At 43.1% G+C, this 18,983-nt stretch overlaps 1 protein-coding gene across 1 annotated transcript in view; it reads right to left on the bottom strand.

Moving 5' to 3' along the window:
- The window catches only part of LOC147425483 (presequence protease 1, chloroplastic/mitochondrial-like), a 43,899-nt gene extending 38,070 nt beyond the window's left edge, over positions 1 to 5,829 (bottom strand). The window contains exon 1 of the mRNA XM_086500368.1: positions 5,432 to 5,829. Coding sequence (XP_086356494.1) covers positions 5,432 to 5,711 — 280 coding nt within the window. The 5' untranslated portion in view covers positions 5,712 to 5,829. The remainder of the gene's footprint in view (positions 1 to 5,431) is intronic.
- Positions 5,830 to 18,983: the final 13,154 nt, after the last annotated feature.

Genomic DNA, 18,983 nt, shown 5'->3' with positions numbered 1-18,983 from the left:
TATTTTTATATTAATCTGTGTGCAAAGTACAAGAGAGTCTACGAGTACTCACTCTTAGACTCTGCGTCCAGATGCTCTGAGTAGTGAGTCCCTAAGGACTTATTTATTCTTACAAGGGATGCCCAAAAGCAGAGCCCCAAAATCAATTAACTCAAACTCAAAAGCAACTACACAAAAGCAGCCAAAAGCAACCAAAATCAGCCAGCACAATTTTCGTACACTGTCAACGAAAATCACGGAATTCCGTACACTGCCACGTCAACATGTCAGTGTGTTCTGTGGTCGTCCGTACAGTGCCATGTCAGCCTATCAGCACATTTCCCGAGGGCCTGCCACGTCACCAGTTTGTGACATGGGCTGTCCACTTATTAAGTGGGCCGCTGGTCACTTTTTTATTTAAATGTGAATTGGACAAATCTCAATAAAACTGAGTGAGCTGCAAATCGATGCTATGCAATCACATTTTAGGACTCTTTGGATGTAGTTCTCAGGCACAGATGCAATGCAAACACAGAGTACTCGTGGGAAAGCATTCGCTCTCTCCGAAAAATACTTAAAAATAATCTGCTTTTTAGAAAAAGCTTCCAAGAACCCATCTTTATTCTTGTGCTTGTGTCTTTACGTGTATTCTTTTTTCCAGTTCGGGTTTCGTGCCATACCAATGAAATATTCCCTTTCCGATGCTCCCGTCACCCATCACGTAACGTATCAAGAATATCCGTCTCCCGGTCTCTCCTACCGAACTAACGGTACGACCCCTTTGCGATGCTTAATGTCACACATCATATGACACATCAGGGTTGTCCGTTCCCGATAGCTTTTAATCATTCCAGTAGATCTAGCGTTCCTAACCTTACGGTTCAAGTGCACAATTTACATATCCTAATTTCAATAAAAAGAAATTACTCTAAAAAATAAGAAAATAATCCATTTAGCAACAGTATCCAAATCACTAGATACTTTCACCATTTTGAGATTATCCTCATCTCCCAATTTCATGTCTTCCACTTCATCCCCTTTGACTCTGAAACTCTTAGACGTTTTCTCTTCAAACATTTTTTCTGCCTTGGTAATTGTCTCAAAAGCTCCTTTCTCTTCTTTTGACCTTTGCTCTTTGATTGTCTTCCCTAATTTCTTCCTGGCTTCTTTCAAATTCAGTTTATGTACCTGTTTCTTCTGACCTTTGCTCTTTGATTGTCTTCCCTGATTTCTTCGTGACTTCTTTCATATTCAGTTTTAGGCATCAGCAATTTTCCATACATTTACTTCAAAGATTGAGACTACTGTTGCATTTCTTCCAAGAAACTCCTCCTCTTCAGCTTCTTTAATGGCTTCCCCCATGTTGATGCACTCAATATATAAAGGCCTGAAACCTAGAGGTCCGAGGAATATAAGGACCCTTTGGGCCACTCTCTGGAGAGCATCTGGACGCAGAGGCTCCGAGAAGAGGTGTAACAAACTTGGACACCCCAAGTCGAGATTCTATTGCGACACAGCAGAGATTCACTTTAAAACATTTCACAAAAGACGACACGGCCCGACGTAGTTCCGTGCCAAGAGGTATTGGCCCCAAAGACTGGCGCCCCTTTCGGTATTTCTTTTTATATTAATCTGTGTGCAAAGTACAAGAGCCCGCAGGTGCTCACTCCTAGTCTCTGCGTCCAGATGCCCAAAGAAGTGAGCCCCTAAGGCTTATTTATTCTTACAAGGAATGCCCAAAAGCAATGCCCCAAAAGTTTATAACTCAAAAGCAAAAGTTCTAAAAGCTACTGGTCTTCAAAAGCTACTAAAAACAGCCAGCACAATTTACCGAAAAATTCATTCGCTACCATATCAGTATGTAAGCACGTTCTGCGGAGAACCGCACACTGCAACGTCAACATGTCAGCACGTTTTGCGGGATTGCGTACGCTGCTGTCCGTACATTGCCATGTCAGCAATCTGCACATTTTTCGGGATTCTTTGTGTGTGTGTATGTCCGGGTGACACAGCCACATCACTAGTTTGTGACATACCCCCCTCTTGAAAAAAATGTATTCGCCCTCGATTACGCCTGCAAAACAGACATAGGCCATAAACTGTCTTAGTAGACACTGATTCTTAGTACCGACACGCTAGACATGACACATCTAGCACTTGTACAAATGACAGTCACACCACGGGACATCACAGGACATCACTTGACATCACAGGACATCACATGACAAATCACAAACAAATTCATTCCAAGTCTCAGACCATGACCATCGGCAAAATATTTAGTAATTGCATCCAGATCCCTTCCGGACCTCACGGATGCCCGATTAACTAATCCTTATTGCAATCATGTCTATAGAGATTTATGAGACCGAAATGTTGCAGTCATTTCGTCTTTCAGTTCCTGCACTCAAACAAGTCAAGTACAAATCTATCTGAAACCACTGTAGCAAACTTGGACACCCCAAGTCAAGATTCTACCGCGACAACATAGATTCGCTTTAAAACAATTCACAAAAGTCGACACGGCCCGGCGTAGTTCCGTGCCAAGAGGTATTAGCCCCAAAGATTGGCGCCCCTTTCAGTATTCCTTTTTATATTAATCTGTGTGCAAAGTACAAGAGCGCGGGTGCTCACTCTCAGTCTCTTCGTCTAGATGCCTAGAGAAGTGAGCCCCTAAGGCTTATTTATTCTTACAAGGGATACCTAAAAGCAAAGCCCCAAAAGTTTTTAACTCAAAAGCAAAAGTTCCAATAGCTACTGGTCTTCAAAAGCTACTAAAAACAGCCAGCGCAATTTACAAAAATATCTGTACGCTGCCACGTCAACATGTCAACACGTTTTGCAGGATTGCGTACGCTACTGTCCGTACACTGCCACACCAGCAGTCAGCACATTTTCCAGGAATCTGTGTGTATGTATGTCCGGGTGGCGCAGCACGTCACCAATTTGTGACAAGAGGACCCTTGGGAGTTGTACTTTTGCGAAGCAATATTAAAGTAATACCGGAAGGAGCACCAGTCTTTGGGGCCAGTGCATCTGGGGATGGAACTCTCTCGTTCTCTCTCTCTCTCTCTCTCTCTCTCTCTCTCTCTCTCTCTCTTCAAGTTCAATTATATCAGGTGAAACGGAAGACTGAAGTGTGTAAGGACTTAGCTCTGATCTAGTACTCCGCATAAACACAAGGTTACTTTACTTCTTCACTTGAAAGGAGAAATTGAATTGAAGACAATGAATGAGAGAGAGAGAGAGAGAGAGAGAGAGAGAAAAGAGAGGACATTGCATGTCGGGTCCCAACCACCCTCAAGGGCCCCCTTGCTCTGTTGCCAGAGCAAGTACTTTCTTTATTATTTACAAAATGTTGATACAATGATACTAAGTGCTGAGATGTTGAGAAGCTAATGGGTACTTGATGCTACTGATACTGTATACTGACGAGGTATTGATGCGTACTTGCTGGAGGTGCTTGATACTATGAGACTAAGGATTGGACACTGCAGGTTCTTGGTGCTTGGTACTACGGGTTACTTTGGTGCTCGGTATTGTGGGTGTTGAGGGTGCTGAGGTACTCCTGGTGCTAGTGGTGTTGACGATGCGGATGTTAAAGGTACCGATAGCTGAATACTGATGGTACCGATGTTCCAATGTTGGCTTCGCTAATCTGCGGCTAGACCAAACGTTGCTCATTCTCTCCCTAGCTCTACACTTCTGTATCGTCCACTTTGACATGTCCGACTCCCCCAAATGTCCCCCATGACCCGACTAATAGGGACCAGAACGAGTCCCAACTCCCAACTGGACCAAATCCGAGGCATGCCCTAACATCCCCCTGGTGATCTGGACTCACAGAGATGGACACATCCATAAAGAAGCCCTCACTCCCTAGATAAACCTTGGAGATAATCCACCAAAACATATATGTGTGTGTATAGGTGTCACATGCCCATTGCACTTGAGCCACGTGGACAAGCTACTGCTATAGGTTAGCGTCAGTCATAGTCGGGGATCTAGTATGGCAACTATGTGAGCCTTTGAGAGGACCTACGACCCCAAACAGGTCAATAGTTGCATACCCTCACTTGCACAGTGCAGTCACTTAAGCATATAAGCATATAAGCGGTCCCTAAAATCACTTAGCACTTTCATTTAAAATATAATCCTCTTTTATGTAGTCATGGGGCTAACATAGCTACTCGACTTACCTTCCTTTTCTCTTATAAGTAAGCCTAGGGGTGGGGCTCTCCCCTGGGCACCAGAAGATCACCAAGACCTAGTACCTGCTGGGGACAGCCAGCGCCTTCAGCAACCAGCACCATCTCGAGCGTTTTCATCACCAAGCACTAGCAGGCAGCCATAGCGTTTTTCATCAACATCCTCAAATCAGCAATTTCAGCATTAGCATTTTGCATTAGCATTTTGCATTAGCACTAGTGTTTTGCGGATCCATACCTGAGCACCAATATTTGCAATTCCTCGGCATCAGATCAGCCTTATCGAATCAGCATCAGCATGAGGGACTCAGCATTCAGCATTCAGTATTTAGCCATTGTATCAGCATTTGCGCAAATAATCAAAGTAACTACTTGCTCTAGCAACAGAGCAAGGGGGCCCTTGAGGGTGGTTGGGACCCGACATCCGGTGTGAGCTCTCCTCTCTCTCTTTGCTTCTCTTTTATTGTGTTCAGTACAATTCTTTCAAATGAAGTAAAGTAACCTTATGTTTAAACGTACACAGTACTAGATTTGAGCTAAAATCCTTAAACCCTTCCGTTGCACCTGGCAATAGGTGTGTGAGATTACTCGTGCCCCTAGTTGGCACCCAGTCAGTCCCCCCATGGGCCATGACCTGATGAATACCCCACGACAACAAAAAAAAGTGGACTAACTTGGCGACCAGCCATACAAGAATTGCCAGGAAAACGGAGCAAAGAGTCCCTCCCCAGCCACGCGCGCACACTCAAGAGATGTCCTACAAACGTGTGACTATACATGCATACAACCATATAGATAAAACGATAGCTGTGTCTGGTACATATTCACATGCGCACCCATAGGCCACACACAAGCATGGTACAAAAAAGTCGCATGTACTTATTTCGCATTTAATCTTTGCTTTCCCAATCTTGATTATTTTTGTTTAATGGTTGTGCTAAGTTCTAACCCATCCTATACAGCATATTCCTCTGTACTTGCAAATTGAATTAGTGTCACATTCACCTTGGTGATATCAGAACCATATTTGAAAGACCACTACCAAATGCGTGAAATTTTGTTTTTCCCTTCATATGGCCAGAGTGAATCAAAAGTATTACGTGGACCAGGCCATCAGAAGCCAAAGCAGGCGGATGAAGCTTACAGCTGAGTAATAAACTACTACGAGGACAGACCATAATTGCTTTGTTACGCTGAACATGAAAATCAATCAAGCAGGCATTGCAAAAAAGAGACCATTGTACCTGTTTGTGTTCGAGGGGAAGGGGGGCTCATAACAGCTTGAGGAGCAGCAACAGAAAGTGTTCTGTGGTGCAGGACCTGGCAACCGGAAGAAAGTCTTCCTTTCTGCAAGGGAGCAACACCAACCCATTGGAGACCAGGCCTCCGCAAAACTCCAGAACGAAACGAAGGCTGCAGCGCTCGAGAGTAGCGAGTTCTCTGAACGAAAGAGGGCAAGCTAAAGCACCTCAAAGCAGGATTTCTGCTTAGGCATGCCATTTTTTCTGCAGCATGAGCAGACATGGAGACCTTCTTTCGGTTTGTGTTATTCCCCTCGACTCTCGACACACTCCCACAATACCTTCTGCTGAAGCAAGGTGGTCTAGCTAGCTTGCGGGCTACCCTAAGCCATCCACGTGAGCACGAAACATATTGTCAATCGAGTCCATATATTTCTCTTGAGATTCATTTGGCCACGTAACATTTGTAGATTGGTTGATTCGATGTGTGTGTGTGTTCAAGACAAACCCGGCACACCACCCTCGTTACTAATTGACACCTTCATTAAGGAGGTGGGATCAATGGCTCACGATCACCGATTGATCGTGATCGTTGGATTGCCTACGGAATGCAAAAGTTTCTCACTTTCTCGGATCCGGGATTTGAATCCACTACCCTCTCCCCCACAAGATTGACTCTAACCACTAAGCTAATGCACGCTCGTTGGAAGGTGTGTGTGGGATAAGTTTATAGATCGCGAACAAGTTTACACCTAGTTCACACCGAGTTCGCACTGAGTTCATACCAAATTCGGTGTGGTGTGCAGGCCCTCCCCAGTTCACACTGTGTTCACATCGAGTTCACACCAAATTTGGTATGGTGCACATATCTCCAAGTTCACGCTTAGTTCACACCTAGTTCAAATGTCGATCAGACGGCCCGGATTGCACCCACCTCGCGACGCCTATTGTGGGCCATTGATCCCACCTCCCTCCCTGGGAGGTGTCATTTAGTGACGAGGGCACACCACCCTTAGCTATATCTAACACGGGCATGGGAGATGGGATCAAAGGCTCCCATCACTTTTGGGCCCCGACATTAGGCGCGCGCCATAGATATTGTCGCATAAGTAAACTCGGGTATTTTCGTAAACTCGGATACCCGAGTTTATAAAAATATCCGAGTTTACTTTTTCTCGCCCCGATACTTTTGCACATCAAAACTCCATGGAAACGTGTACATTCCACGGGTGATGTGCGCGGGCGAGATGGATAGGCCACATGGCCCTCAAACCCCAGGTTGTGGGTTCAATCCCGGGGGGCGGGGGGAAGGGGCAAAGTAAACTCGGGTACCCAAGTTTACATTTTTCTCGAGTTTACATTGCCCAAGATCTACGGTCCTCAATCATCCCATCGTAGATCCCATCTCCTCCCATGCCCGTGTGAGATATAGGTAAGGGCACACCACCACCCCTTCTTTGCGGACAAATAGAGGATGCATACTTGTAGCGCTATCCTACAACATCTAAATTAAATGCTTCTGTATGGATCATGTGGTCACCATTGAGTATACAAGTGTCATTGGCACATTGTAGATCCAATTGTGTGCATAACTGGAACATTTAATGGCCTAAAAACTTGTGTGTAGCGGAAATTAGCATGAACATAGTGGGCATTTCATTAGAATAGATTCCTAATGAGAATTACAAGAGTGCTTGGGTGGAGAGAGCAACAAAAAGCATAACACCTAGTTAGATAGCATGAACAATACTTTCAAAAGAGAGAGAAATTAAGCTATTGACAACAGTTGAGGACTGGATTTTCATGGAGCCGGTCCCCCCTCCAAAAGGCTTTGTATTATGGTTTCTCCCATCAAGAGAGACATTGTACAATACAATTCTTTGTGTTCCTTCAAGACTAGCTAGTGCAATGAAGATGAAAGCTTCATGCACTAAGCAAAACACTTATCAAACAATCAATTATCCTCGGTCTCAGACCCAAGACCTCACACACCTTCGAAGATGGTGAGAGCTAGCAGGGTATGAGAGTAGATTGAGAGGAAGAAGGAGTATTCTTACGAGAATACATAATCACTCATATTAGCATAGCTTAGCTTAGTAATTAGCATGTTAGAGGAGATGAGCATGCATTGAAGCTTGGCTCTTGGTCGGATTTGCATCACAAAGCCAAGAGTTGTTGGTGTAGGCCTCCCTTCTCACAAGCTTGGAGTAGGTGGTAAGCTTTCCATTAAAGCTTGAGAAGGAGAGAGAGTCTTTTTTACTTCACACATGAGATTGTGTGAGTGTGTGTGTGATAATGCCTTGCAAAAATCAGCCCCCTCTCTCTCTTGGTCGACCCCTCTTGCTATTTGCTCATGCTATCCTCTCATTGGACCTCTCTAGGGCTAGCCAATGACAATTAAGCAGCAGAAGTGATAGCCTTCTTACATGTGTCCCCCTTTCCCCTTTTGTGAGAGCTTTAGGTAATCTAATAATTCAACTAAACTCTCATTGGACCCCTGGCCAATAGGAATCAGGCAAGCCATTGGGCTGTTGAATGCTCATTGGACCCCTTGGGAGACTGTCCAATAGTCTTCTAGAGGACTTAATTCTCATTGGTTCTTTTATTAAGTGTTTTTAAATTAATTAAACTAGATTTACTCTAGTCTAATTCTCATTGGTCCACCTCCAAGGCCATCCAATAGGAATTGGGTACACCTTGTGGGCATCTGGGCTAGGGAGCTGACATGTGTCCCTCATTCCCTTTGTGTAAAGGGAGCTTGTGTGTGTCTGTGACTTTATCTCTCATCCCCTACAAGCTAGGCTCGCCCCCTCCTATGTGGGGATTTGAAAAGACTTTTGGGACACACACAAAGTATCCAATTCCCCCCATGGTTGACCTTTGGACACAACCTTTGAATTTTGGAACCTTAGCATTTTGGAAGTCTTAATGGGTTGAACCTTAGGGTCTTTTTAGCCCATTGTTGCACATGGCTCTTTTGCAGATGGCCCCCCCTTTTTATCCCTATTTTCCCTCCTTTGGATCCATACTGTGGCCGGTCTACTAGCTTAACCAATATTCTAGCTTTTCCTCCCCTGGCACTTCCCCATATTAAATGATCAGTTTAACATGAGAAAATCATTAAGGAGAATTAGATATTGATTATTATGACATTACCTCTCTCTTGAAATCATAGTCGTCCTCGACTATGGTGTAGAGAAGATAAAGCATATTCATGAGTCCTTTCCTTAGTGGGTAGAGGATTCCTATGTTACCCTACGACATCATTCCACAATGGATGACTAGTCCATTTGGAGTTTGAGAGCCTGAGGCTGCCACAAGCATGTATGCACATTAGTCCTATCAATCTTCCGTAGTAGAGTGACAAGCTCTACTTGGTGTTTGGGAGACGTCGTCTCCGCAAACTTGATCTAAGCATGCATACTACTTCATTTTTGTGCACAATAAAGAAAAAGAGAGTCTTATAAGACAAAAACTTTGTTCATTTTTAACATGTTGTACATTTGCTTACTCTTGGGAAGCATTGTAAGCATTGACAAGGTTTAGGTTATCCTTTAATTGTATGCCTTGCATCCATCTAGCATCTTCAAAAGGATAATTCTTAAACTTAATAAGATATCGTCGGATAGTCTTACCGCCTCTTAGTACCTTGTCTTCATGTCGGAGAATGGACTCGGGCTGCAGCACCTCCTCTTGGTCCTCGATCTCCGGTGGGTCTTCAGTAGTTGGTTCTTGAGGTGGCTCTCCTTTGTAAGGCTTTGATAGGCTCACATGGAAAGCATTGTGTATGAGCCAATGATTGGGCAACTTGAGTTGATAGGCCATCTCATTGATTGGTCCAAGAACCTGGAAGGGACCATAGTACCTTTTTGCTAGTTTAGCATAGTACTTTTGGTGTCCCGTAGGATTCTTTCCCGTCGTGTGCATTAATTGAGCCTTGGGAAATTTTAATAAGACCCAATCATTTTCTTTAAAGGCTTGGTCTCTTCTGTGCTTGTCAGCAGCAGCCTTTTGCCTTTGTTGTCAGATAGAGATAGCATCCTTAATCTTTTGAAAAGATTCTTGTAGGTCTCTGCTATACTCATCTGCACCGAAGATCTTCCCACGTACCTTAAGTAGCAAGGGACTTTTTGATCTTCCCTCAATTACCTCAAAAGGTGCTTTTCCCGTGGAAGTATGTACAGTGTTATTGTAAGCATACTCCACTAAGGGTAAGTACTTCTCCCATTGGGATCTTTGATCTACTTCCGTTACATAGGCTTTTAGTAGATCAAGAATTGTTAGGTTAGCTATTTCACTTTGGCCATCCGTTTGTGGATGATAGGCCGAAGAGAAGTTTAGCCTTGTCCCTAAATTCTCAAAGAGACCCTTCCAGAAATTACTGGTCATTCTAGAATCTCTATCCGACACTATGGACATTGGCAAGCCATGGTACTTGAAAATTTGTGAAATGAAGAGGGTTTCCATTTGATGGGCTTTGATAGTCTTTTGACAGGTATAAAATGAGCTTGTTTACTGAACCTGTCTACTATATCGTCCATATTCCTGTATTCCCATGGATAGACTTAGGCAATCCAAAGATAAAATCCATGGATATGCTCTCCCATGGTGAATTAAGGATTGGCAAGGGTTGAAGCAATCCAAGATGCTTCCCTCTATCAAATTTTGTCTTTTGGCATACTACACATTTAGAAACATACTCTTGTATGTTCACTTTCATGGTAGGCCAATAGAAAATATGTTTCAATTCCCTTTAAGGTAGATTGAATCCCTCTATGCCCCGCATAAGGTGGAGCATGAGATTCATACATTACTTTCTCACGTAGTGAGTTAGTAACACATAGTCTATTGCCATAGAGAAGATAACCATCTTGTAAAGTAAATGGTTCTTCTTTCTTCCCTAATGCAAGGGCTGAAATCACATCTCTAAAATCGGGATCAATAGCATACTCATCTATCATTGAAGAAAGATCATTGTGAGTTGCTATGGAAACCGCATTCACTCTTGGCCGTCTTGAGAGTGCATCAACTACTTGATTATGCTTGCCAGAAATGTGAGCAATATGAAAATGAAATTGCGAAAGGAAATTTGCCCACCTCATTTTGTCTGTCGAAGAGCTTGGTCTGCTTCATGAAGTACTTTGGTGATTCGTTCGCAGAATGAAAGGAGTCCCCAATAAATAGTGCTTCCATGAGTCTAAGGCATGTAGAATTGCAAGGAGCTTGCTCAACAGGGTCGAGCCTTTCATAGCCTATGGCATGCCCTTCTTGGAAACAGCTCCAAGGCAATCACCACAAGCATCACATTGGACCTCAAATGGTTTTGAGAGATCCGATAGTGTAAGCACAGGTTGAGAGATAAGCTTTTCTTTAAGCCTTTTGAAAGCATTGTTCTCCTTAGCAGACTAGGTATACCTAACTCTTTTCTTTGTTAGGTCATGTAATGGTCCCGCAATTTGTGAGAACTTTTCTATGAAGTGTCTATAGTATGCACACATACCTATAAAGCTTCTTAGTTCATGAAGATTCCTTGGTTTAGGCCATCCTTTTATTACCTCTAACTTTGATGGATCCATTTGGATGCCATCTTGAGAGATAATGTGACCTAAATACTGAATCTCTGGCAAGAAAAATTCACTTTTCTTTCGATTAACATAAAGTTTATTCTCTCTTAAAACTTGAAATATTATCTGGAGGTGTTGCTTGTGTTCGTCTAATGAATTAGAGTAGATGATAATGTCATCAAAGAACACTCCAGTGAAGGTTCGATGAGGCATGAACAGCTTCTCCATCAAGCGGTTGAATGTGGCTGGTGCATTGGTCAAGCCAAAAGGCATGACAATGTATTCGTAAAGACCAAATGTGGTACGAAATGCGGTCTTTACAATGTCTTGATCAACTATCCTTATTTGATGATAGCCACTTTTTAGGTCAATCCTACTGAAGTAGGTCGATCCTTGTAGCTTATCAAATAGGTCTTCTACCCATGGAATGGGAAACCTATTCTTGATAGTGATCCTATTTAGTGCTCTATAGTCGACACACATACGATATGTGCCGTCTTTCTTTTGCACTAATAGCACAAGTGAGAAAAATGGAGATGAGCTAGGCCTAACCATACCCTTCTCAACTAACTCATGCACTTGCCGCATAATCTCCTCTTGTTGAGCTTGAGAAACTCTATAAGGAGGTTTGTTAGGCGGTGAACTTCCAGGAAGAATTTCAATTGCATGGTCATCATTACCTCGTTTAGGAGGTAGCTCACAAGGGATGTCGTCAATAAAAACATCTTGAAACCCCTTGAGAAAATTGGATAACTCTAATTCCTTTTGGTTGCTTTTATTTTCTTTTGCTAAAGCATTAGGTTCATTTGAGAATCTTTAGCAAAAATCATGTACACGCGAAATAGAGCTCTTTATTGACTTGTTGAAAGCTGGTGTATGTAAAATGGGGATAGTGTTACCCATTTCCTTAGCATCTATATACATGTCTTTTTCCCTGAACTTAAAGGAGATTCTCCTTTCGAGGAATTTAACATTGGCAGCCAGGCGATCAAACCATGGTGCCCCTAGGATTACATCCTCATGCTTGAGAGGAGAGATAAAGAAGTCCTCTTTGTCCACATAGCTTTGGATATGAAGCCTCAATTTCCCGATTAAGGGAGTGACTGAAGCTTCTTGCCCCTTGAAAGCACTATCTGCGGGTAGGACATCTCCCATCTCGTAGGCTTGTATGCCTAGCTTGGTGGCCAACTATATAGATATAAAATTGTGAGTAGAACCACGGTCAAAGAGAATAAAAGCATCATGTTCTCTTACCTTTCCCCAAGCATGGCATAGAGGAGATCCTTTGTGGTGAGTTTGGTGAGTCTCCTCCTCTTGGATTTCAACCAAGGTAGCTCTAGGAGGATCTTGACGGTTGTTCTTTTGGGGACAAGCGCGGTATGCATGCCCTTGTTCGCCGCACTTGAAACACCGGTTATCCTTCCGATAACGCTCAAGCTCTTCAGGAGAGAATTTGTTTTGACCTTTGTAAACTCCCTTCTCTTTAGCTTTGTTGGAGTTTCCCTTAGGAGACTTCCCTTAGGAGACTTTTGGACATTGTCCTTCCCTTTAGGCTTGTTGGAACCCTTGTTTTCCGTGGGCTTATTATTTCTTTTAGCCCCCATTTGGAAATTGATTCGAGAGGCCACCATAGTATGGTGTATTACCGCCAATATGCTACGTGGCCTTTGGGAGTTGACATACTCCTCCATTTCTTCCGTTAAGCCCGCACAAAATTGTTGCTTTTGCTCTCCAAAATCCAACTTTTTGAAGACAGAGGCTTTGAGTTGTAGGTCCCAAAACTTGTCTACATATTTGTGGATGGATTCATAGGGAGAAAGCTTTAAGCTTCGCCATTCGGTGAGTACTTTGTCTTTGGCATCGGTGGCCAAAAACTGCTTCATAATGGAAGCTCTTAAAGCTTTCCATGTGAAGGAGTACGAGCGGAAGTGTGACGCGAGAGAGAGTGCGAGAAGAAGAGCACAACGATATGGTGAACTCGCTCTACTGTAATGTGTAGAGCATAGTGAGTTCTTATTAGGTTTTTACAAAAGAATATGTGTACATACCTAGCGGCCCGCCCACTTACCAGGGCGACCACATTGGACTTTATACCCCAACAACCTCCCACTTAAAGTCCAATGTGGTACTTTAAGTGTGAGAGAAGCTACTATACAAGCTAATATACAAGAGATGTAGAGAAGTGATGTACTACCCTACACCTAACTGCTTGCGAAAATGCTCAAAGCTCTCTGAGGGAAGTCCTTTTGTAAGTAGATCAACAGGATTTTCTGTGGTGTGAACTTTGACAAGCTGAAGGTGCTTATCCTCGAGCATTTCCCTGATGAAATGATACTTCACATCCACACTCTTTGTCTTTGAGTGATAAACTGGATTGCGAGCCAATTGTATAGCACTTTGACTATCACAATATAACACATGCATCTCTTCTTTGATTCCCAAATTTGTTACTAGTCGATTAAACCAAATTGATTCTTTGCATGCCTTTGATGCTGCAACATATTCAGCCTGTGTAGTAGACTGAGTAACACAATCTTGTAATCTAGAACGCCATGATACTGCTCCACCAGCCAATGTAAAGACATACCCTGACGTAGACCTTCGGTTGTCTAAGTCACCTGCATAAACTGAGTTTGTAAAACACTTTATACTTAGCTCCTGACTCCCATAGCATATGCGCATACTCTTTGTAGCTTTCAGGTATCTCAATATTCCTTTCACTGCCTCCCAATGTTTCTTGCTTGGGTTTGACATGTATTGACTTACTACTCCCACTGCAAATGCAATGTCTGGGCGAGTAGCAATCATTGCATACATCAAACTACCCACTGCAGACGCATATGGAATCTTATCCATTTCAGCCTGTTCTTCCTCAGACACATGACAATCTTGTTTGCTAAGTTTCACATATGGTGGCAATGGAACACTCAATGCCTTTCCATTCTCCATATTGAAACGTTGCAAAACCTTGTCAATATACTATGTTTGAGATAACCAAATCAACTTCTTTGATCTGTCTCTCTCAATGCGCATACCAAGTATATGACTTGCCTCACCCATGTCTTTCATGTCAAACGATTTTGCCATCTTTGACTTCAAAGCTGAAATTTCTTCCAAGTGCTTGCCAGCAATCAACATGTCTGTCATCCACATACAAAATAAGGATCAACCAACTACCATTCTTAGCCTTCTTTGTATATAGACAGTGATCGAACTCACTACATTTGTAGCCTTGAGAAAGCATAAACTTGTGGAACTTATGGTACCATGCCCTCGGTGATTGTTTTAAGCCATAAAGACTCTTTAACAACTGGCATACCAAATCTTCCTTGCCTTTCTCAACAAACCCTTCTGGCTCCTGCATGTAAATTTCCACATCTAAATCACCATGCAAGAACGCTGTCTTGACATCCATTTGGTGCAACACCAAATCTAATATGGCAACCAATGCAAGAAAGCATCTCAATGTAGTCATCTTGACCACCGGAGAGAAGACTTCATCAAAGTCAATGCCTTGTTCTTGCTTAAAGCCCTTGGCAACAAGCCTTGCTTTGTACTTTGGCTGACTATCATGAGCTGTGATCTTATACCTGTAAACCCATTTACAAGGTAGAGCCTTTTTGGCCTGTGGTAATTTAACTAGCTTCCATGTTTGGTTTTTATGCAGAGTTGTCATCTCTGACTGCATGGCCAATTGCCAATTCCCGGAGTCCTTCATTTGTAATGCTTCCTTGTAACATGAAGGCTCATTGCAATCAGTCAACATGACATAGTTCATAGATGGAACAAACCTATCAAGAGGTCGCGTGATACGTCCAGATCTACGCACAATAGGTGGCTCAGGCTCAGCCACAACCTTTGGTTCCAATCTATCATGTCCTTGCTCCTCTTGAGCCCTGACATTTTGTCTTGCACGTGCAGGTCCATCTTCTTGAAAGACAACTCTTCTAATCTCCTCAACCCTCTCTGGTTTAGAATGATATTTGGATTCATTAAAGTGAACATCATTGCTGCGGATAACCTTTCTGGATTCGGGATCCCAAAGTCTGTACCCCATCTCACCAAAATTACCATAGCCTAGAAAGATGCACTTTCTACTCTTTGGCTCAAGTTTGTTCCTAAATTCCTTTGGAACGTGAGTATATGCCTCACAGCCAAAGACTTTGAGATGCTTGTATGAGAGCATTTTGCATGACCATACCATCTCTGGCACTGAATCCTTCTGCAAAACCTTGCTAGGTGATCTATTTAATTATAAGATGAACACTTCATCCTTGTGCTTGAGAAAGTAAACCCATACTTTCCTCGAGTAATCATCTATAAATGTCATAAAGTAAGAAGCTCCCCCTAGAGATAGGTTAGGCATAGGTCCACACAAATCACTATGAACAAGTGCCAACTGTGTATCTATTCTACTGCTTCTATGCTTATGTGGCTGCTGTGTTTGCTTACCATACAGACAATGTTCACAGAATTCAAAATCATTAAATGAAAAGCCATGCAAATAACCAGAACGAGACAAGATTTCCATTCCCTTCTTGGACATATGTCCTAACCGGCTATGCCACAAAGAAACGTTCGGTTGCTCGGTTACATTGATTACATTTTTAGAGACATTTGATACATAAATCATGTAAAGTCCTCCAGACTTTACTCCATGTGCTACTGTCATCGAACCCTTGGATATCTTCCACATGTTTTGTCCAAAAGTGGTGACGTAGCTAGCATCATCAAGTAAACCTGTGCTGATCAAGCTCTTTGTAATTGCGGGAACATGTCTCACATTCTTCAGCGTGAAAGAAGAGCCATTCTGAAACTTCAATTGAACATCTCCAACACCTAAGATCTCACATGTCTGCCCATTGCCTAGCCGAACATGATCTTTAGTGGTCACATAAGAGGTAAACCACTCCTTGTTTGGAGACACATGAAGTGATGCCCCTGAGTCTATAATCCAGTCACTCAGTGCATTTCCATCAGATGATGTAAGAAGAGCTGAGTCCATTGTATTCTTCAAGAAGTAGATGCCTCCTGACACTAGACTGTCATCCTCTGCAACAGTGTTTGTCACATTTATTTCTTGAATCTTCACTGAGGACTTGTTCTTCTCACCATGGTCTTCAGCTTTCTCTTTGACTTTTTCTGCTTTCCATTCTCTACAGTCTCTTTTCATGTGACCCTTCTTGCCACAATGGTAGCATTCTATGTCACTCTCGCCTTTAGCACTGCGGGACTTGCTACGAGACTGATTCCTCTTTCCACCTTTGTACTTTTCTTTGGTCCTTCCCCTGACAACTAAGGCTGTTCCTTTGCCTTTGTCCATTGTCTTTCTATTGGTTTCTTCAGTAAGCAGACTTCCTTCTACACCTGCTATGTTCAAACCATCTGGAGGTGCAGAATTACTCAAAGCTGTGCGAAAAGTGTCCCAACTTTTCGGCAATGTGATCAACAAAAGAAATAGCTCTAGCAATTTCATCAAACTTGACGCCTTGAGCTGACAACTGACTGTAGATTGTGTTGAATTCATTCATATGATTGAACATAGATGTCCCTTCTTTCATCTTCAAGTCAACAAGCTTCTTAAGCCAGTATACCTGTGAAGCTGCACTCTGCTTCTCATAAAGATCACTCAGCTTTAACCATGCTTGATAAGCCGACATCTCGTCTGCTACATTGAAGTAAACGCTTTCTGCCAAAGTCAGCATAATGGTAGAAAGTGCCAATTCATCCATTTTGCTCCATTCATCTTCGTCCATATCTTCTGGTTTTATCCCCTTGAGCTTTATAGGTTTTATCTGCTTCTTTTGTACCAACACATGCCAAATCTGCTTCTTCCACAATGGGAAATTGGTTCCATCCAGCTTCTTGATATTGTAAAGAGCAGTGTCCTGTGATCCAGCCATAGCTACGCTTCACAGTAGTTTACTTTCCTGGGAAAAATTCGGCAGAGTTTCTCCTATAAACTGACCTCTGAACCAATATCAACCTGTCAAATGAACCAAGAAAGCTTTAGATTCTGCAAAAAATTCGGTAGAGTCTCCTTTATAAAATGGCTATGGTGTACTCAAAAACAGACCAAAAATAGCTCAAAAAACCACTGTCTCTCTAACACTGTAAGCTGTGGGTAAACCTGTCCTGCACCTGTACTATCTCTCACTGTCCTGTCACTGTCCTGTAAGCATAGACTGCAACAATGCCTCAACGGCAGTAAAGCAAAGATGCAATCCCAACTGTCTAACTCACAGTCAATACATCCTAGCTGCCTATCTAAGGGTGCTCGAGGGATCGCTCCAAGACCTGTATCACCGAAAGAATCTCAACTTTCGAGAATCCCCCAGCTCAATAAAACCTCACTCGACCCTCAACAAAGGCTGCAGTAGATCTGATAGTACATAGACTTCCCACAAAGTCATACATCCACAAATTTCCCAATATATGCTGTAACCGTTGCAGCAGTTGTTTGCTGCGTGACTCACAGCCAGCAAACCCTCAACAGATATACATCATCTCTGACAATACATTCCATGTGGAAGTACCTGCAATGTCAGGATGAAATCTGGAATATCAAGCAGCAAACACAAGCTACCTGATGAACTAGTGGATGTCGCCTACAATCTGTGTGTAGATGTGTCCGTGTCGTATGTGACACGCCTCCAAGAACTATGACCCGTCCTTTGTTGTGTAGACAGCCACAAATCAGCACTCTGGAAGTGCAGATATCCTCAGCACCTGTAGTCGTAGGCCGAAACCCCAAATTTGCAGAGTTGGATCTGCACCCGTCGAGATGACCTTAGAATGACCTCAGAACGGTGGCCGAGATGACCTCAGAATGAAATTCTGAGAATACCAAGCACTTCGAGCTTTCCCACAGGATTTGGGACCGTGTCTTCGCCTGTCGAATTTCACTCCAATCTGAGCAGGTGACTCTGGCTACCTGCAAATGCTGCCCCGAGCCTCGATCTGAGCTCTGATACCAATTGAAGGAGTACGAGCGGAAGTGTGACGCGAGAGAGAGTGCGAGAAGAAGAGCACGATGATATGGTGAACTTGCTCTACTGTAATGTGTAGAGCATAGTGAGTTCTTATTAAGTTTTTACAAAAGAATATGTGTAAATACCTGGCGGCCCACCCACTTACCTAGGTGACCACATTGGGCTTTATACCCCAACACCATGTTCGCGGAGCTTCACCGTTGGCTCGTAGGCTAGACCACCATTGCTTGGCAGACTTTTGAAAGTGCATAGCTACATGGCGTAGCTTAGAAAACTTCGTGAAGCCCTCATCTCCAAACGCCGCATCAAACTGTTGGATAAAGGCCAAGACTTTGTCCATAGCACCAAAGGTGCCATCATAGGTAACGAAAGGGATGATCTTCCCTCCCTCTTTGAACTTCTTCAGCTTGGACGACCTCTTCCATGCAGCATAGGATTTCCTATGGCCTCTTCTTTTTGATGGTTTAAAGGTTGCACCATCACTTTCTTTAGAAGGTGAAGAATTTGAAGAAGGTGGAGAAGAGGGTGACCTCTTTCTCGCCTTTTTCTTGTCTTGATCTTCGTCGTCTTCACCATCACTTTCATAAGAGGAAGAGCATGAAGAAGATGGAGAAGAGGGTGTCCTCTTTCTCGCCTTTTTCTTCTCTTGCTTTTTATCATCCCTCTTTGAGTTATGGTATGGAGAAGGATGCGATGATCTCCCAGGGGATTCACTCTATATACAAAACGGGATGCCACATGCGAGCGGACAACTTTGATAAAACCCCTATATACGACTCATTTTAGGGAATATGACCCCCCTTTCTACGCTTATACAAAAGTCAATGCAAAAAACTATCATACCCCTATCTTACATATAAAATTTAGATCTCACATGATCTAACTGAGTAAAACTAGTCAAAGAGCATGTAGCATAGTGACTAACAATGTACTAAGGAACCACTTTTGTTCATAACTAGATGTATGTGCGCTCCTTGCCGCACTGTCGAAGCAAGGGAC

The sequence above is a fragment of the Adiantum capillus-veneris genome, chromosome 25, assembly GCF_014529385.1.
Source record: "Adiantum capillus-veneris isolate H3 chromosome 25, ASM1452938v2, whole genome shotgun sequence".
NCBI classification, from domain to species: Eukaryota; Viridiplantae; Streptophyta; class Polypodiopsida; order Polypodiales; family Pteridaceae; genus Adiantum; species Adiantum capillus-veneris.
This window is presented reverse-complemented; position numbering and strand designations above follow the sequence as displayed.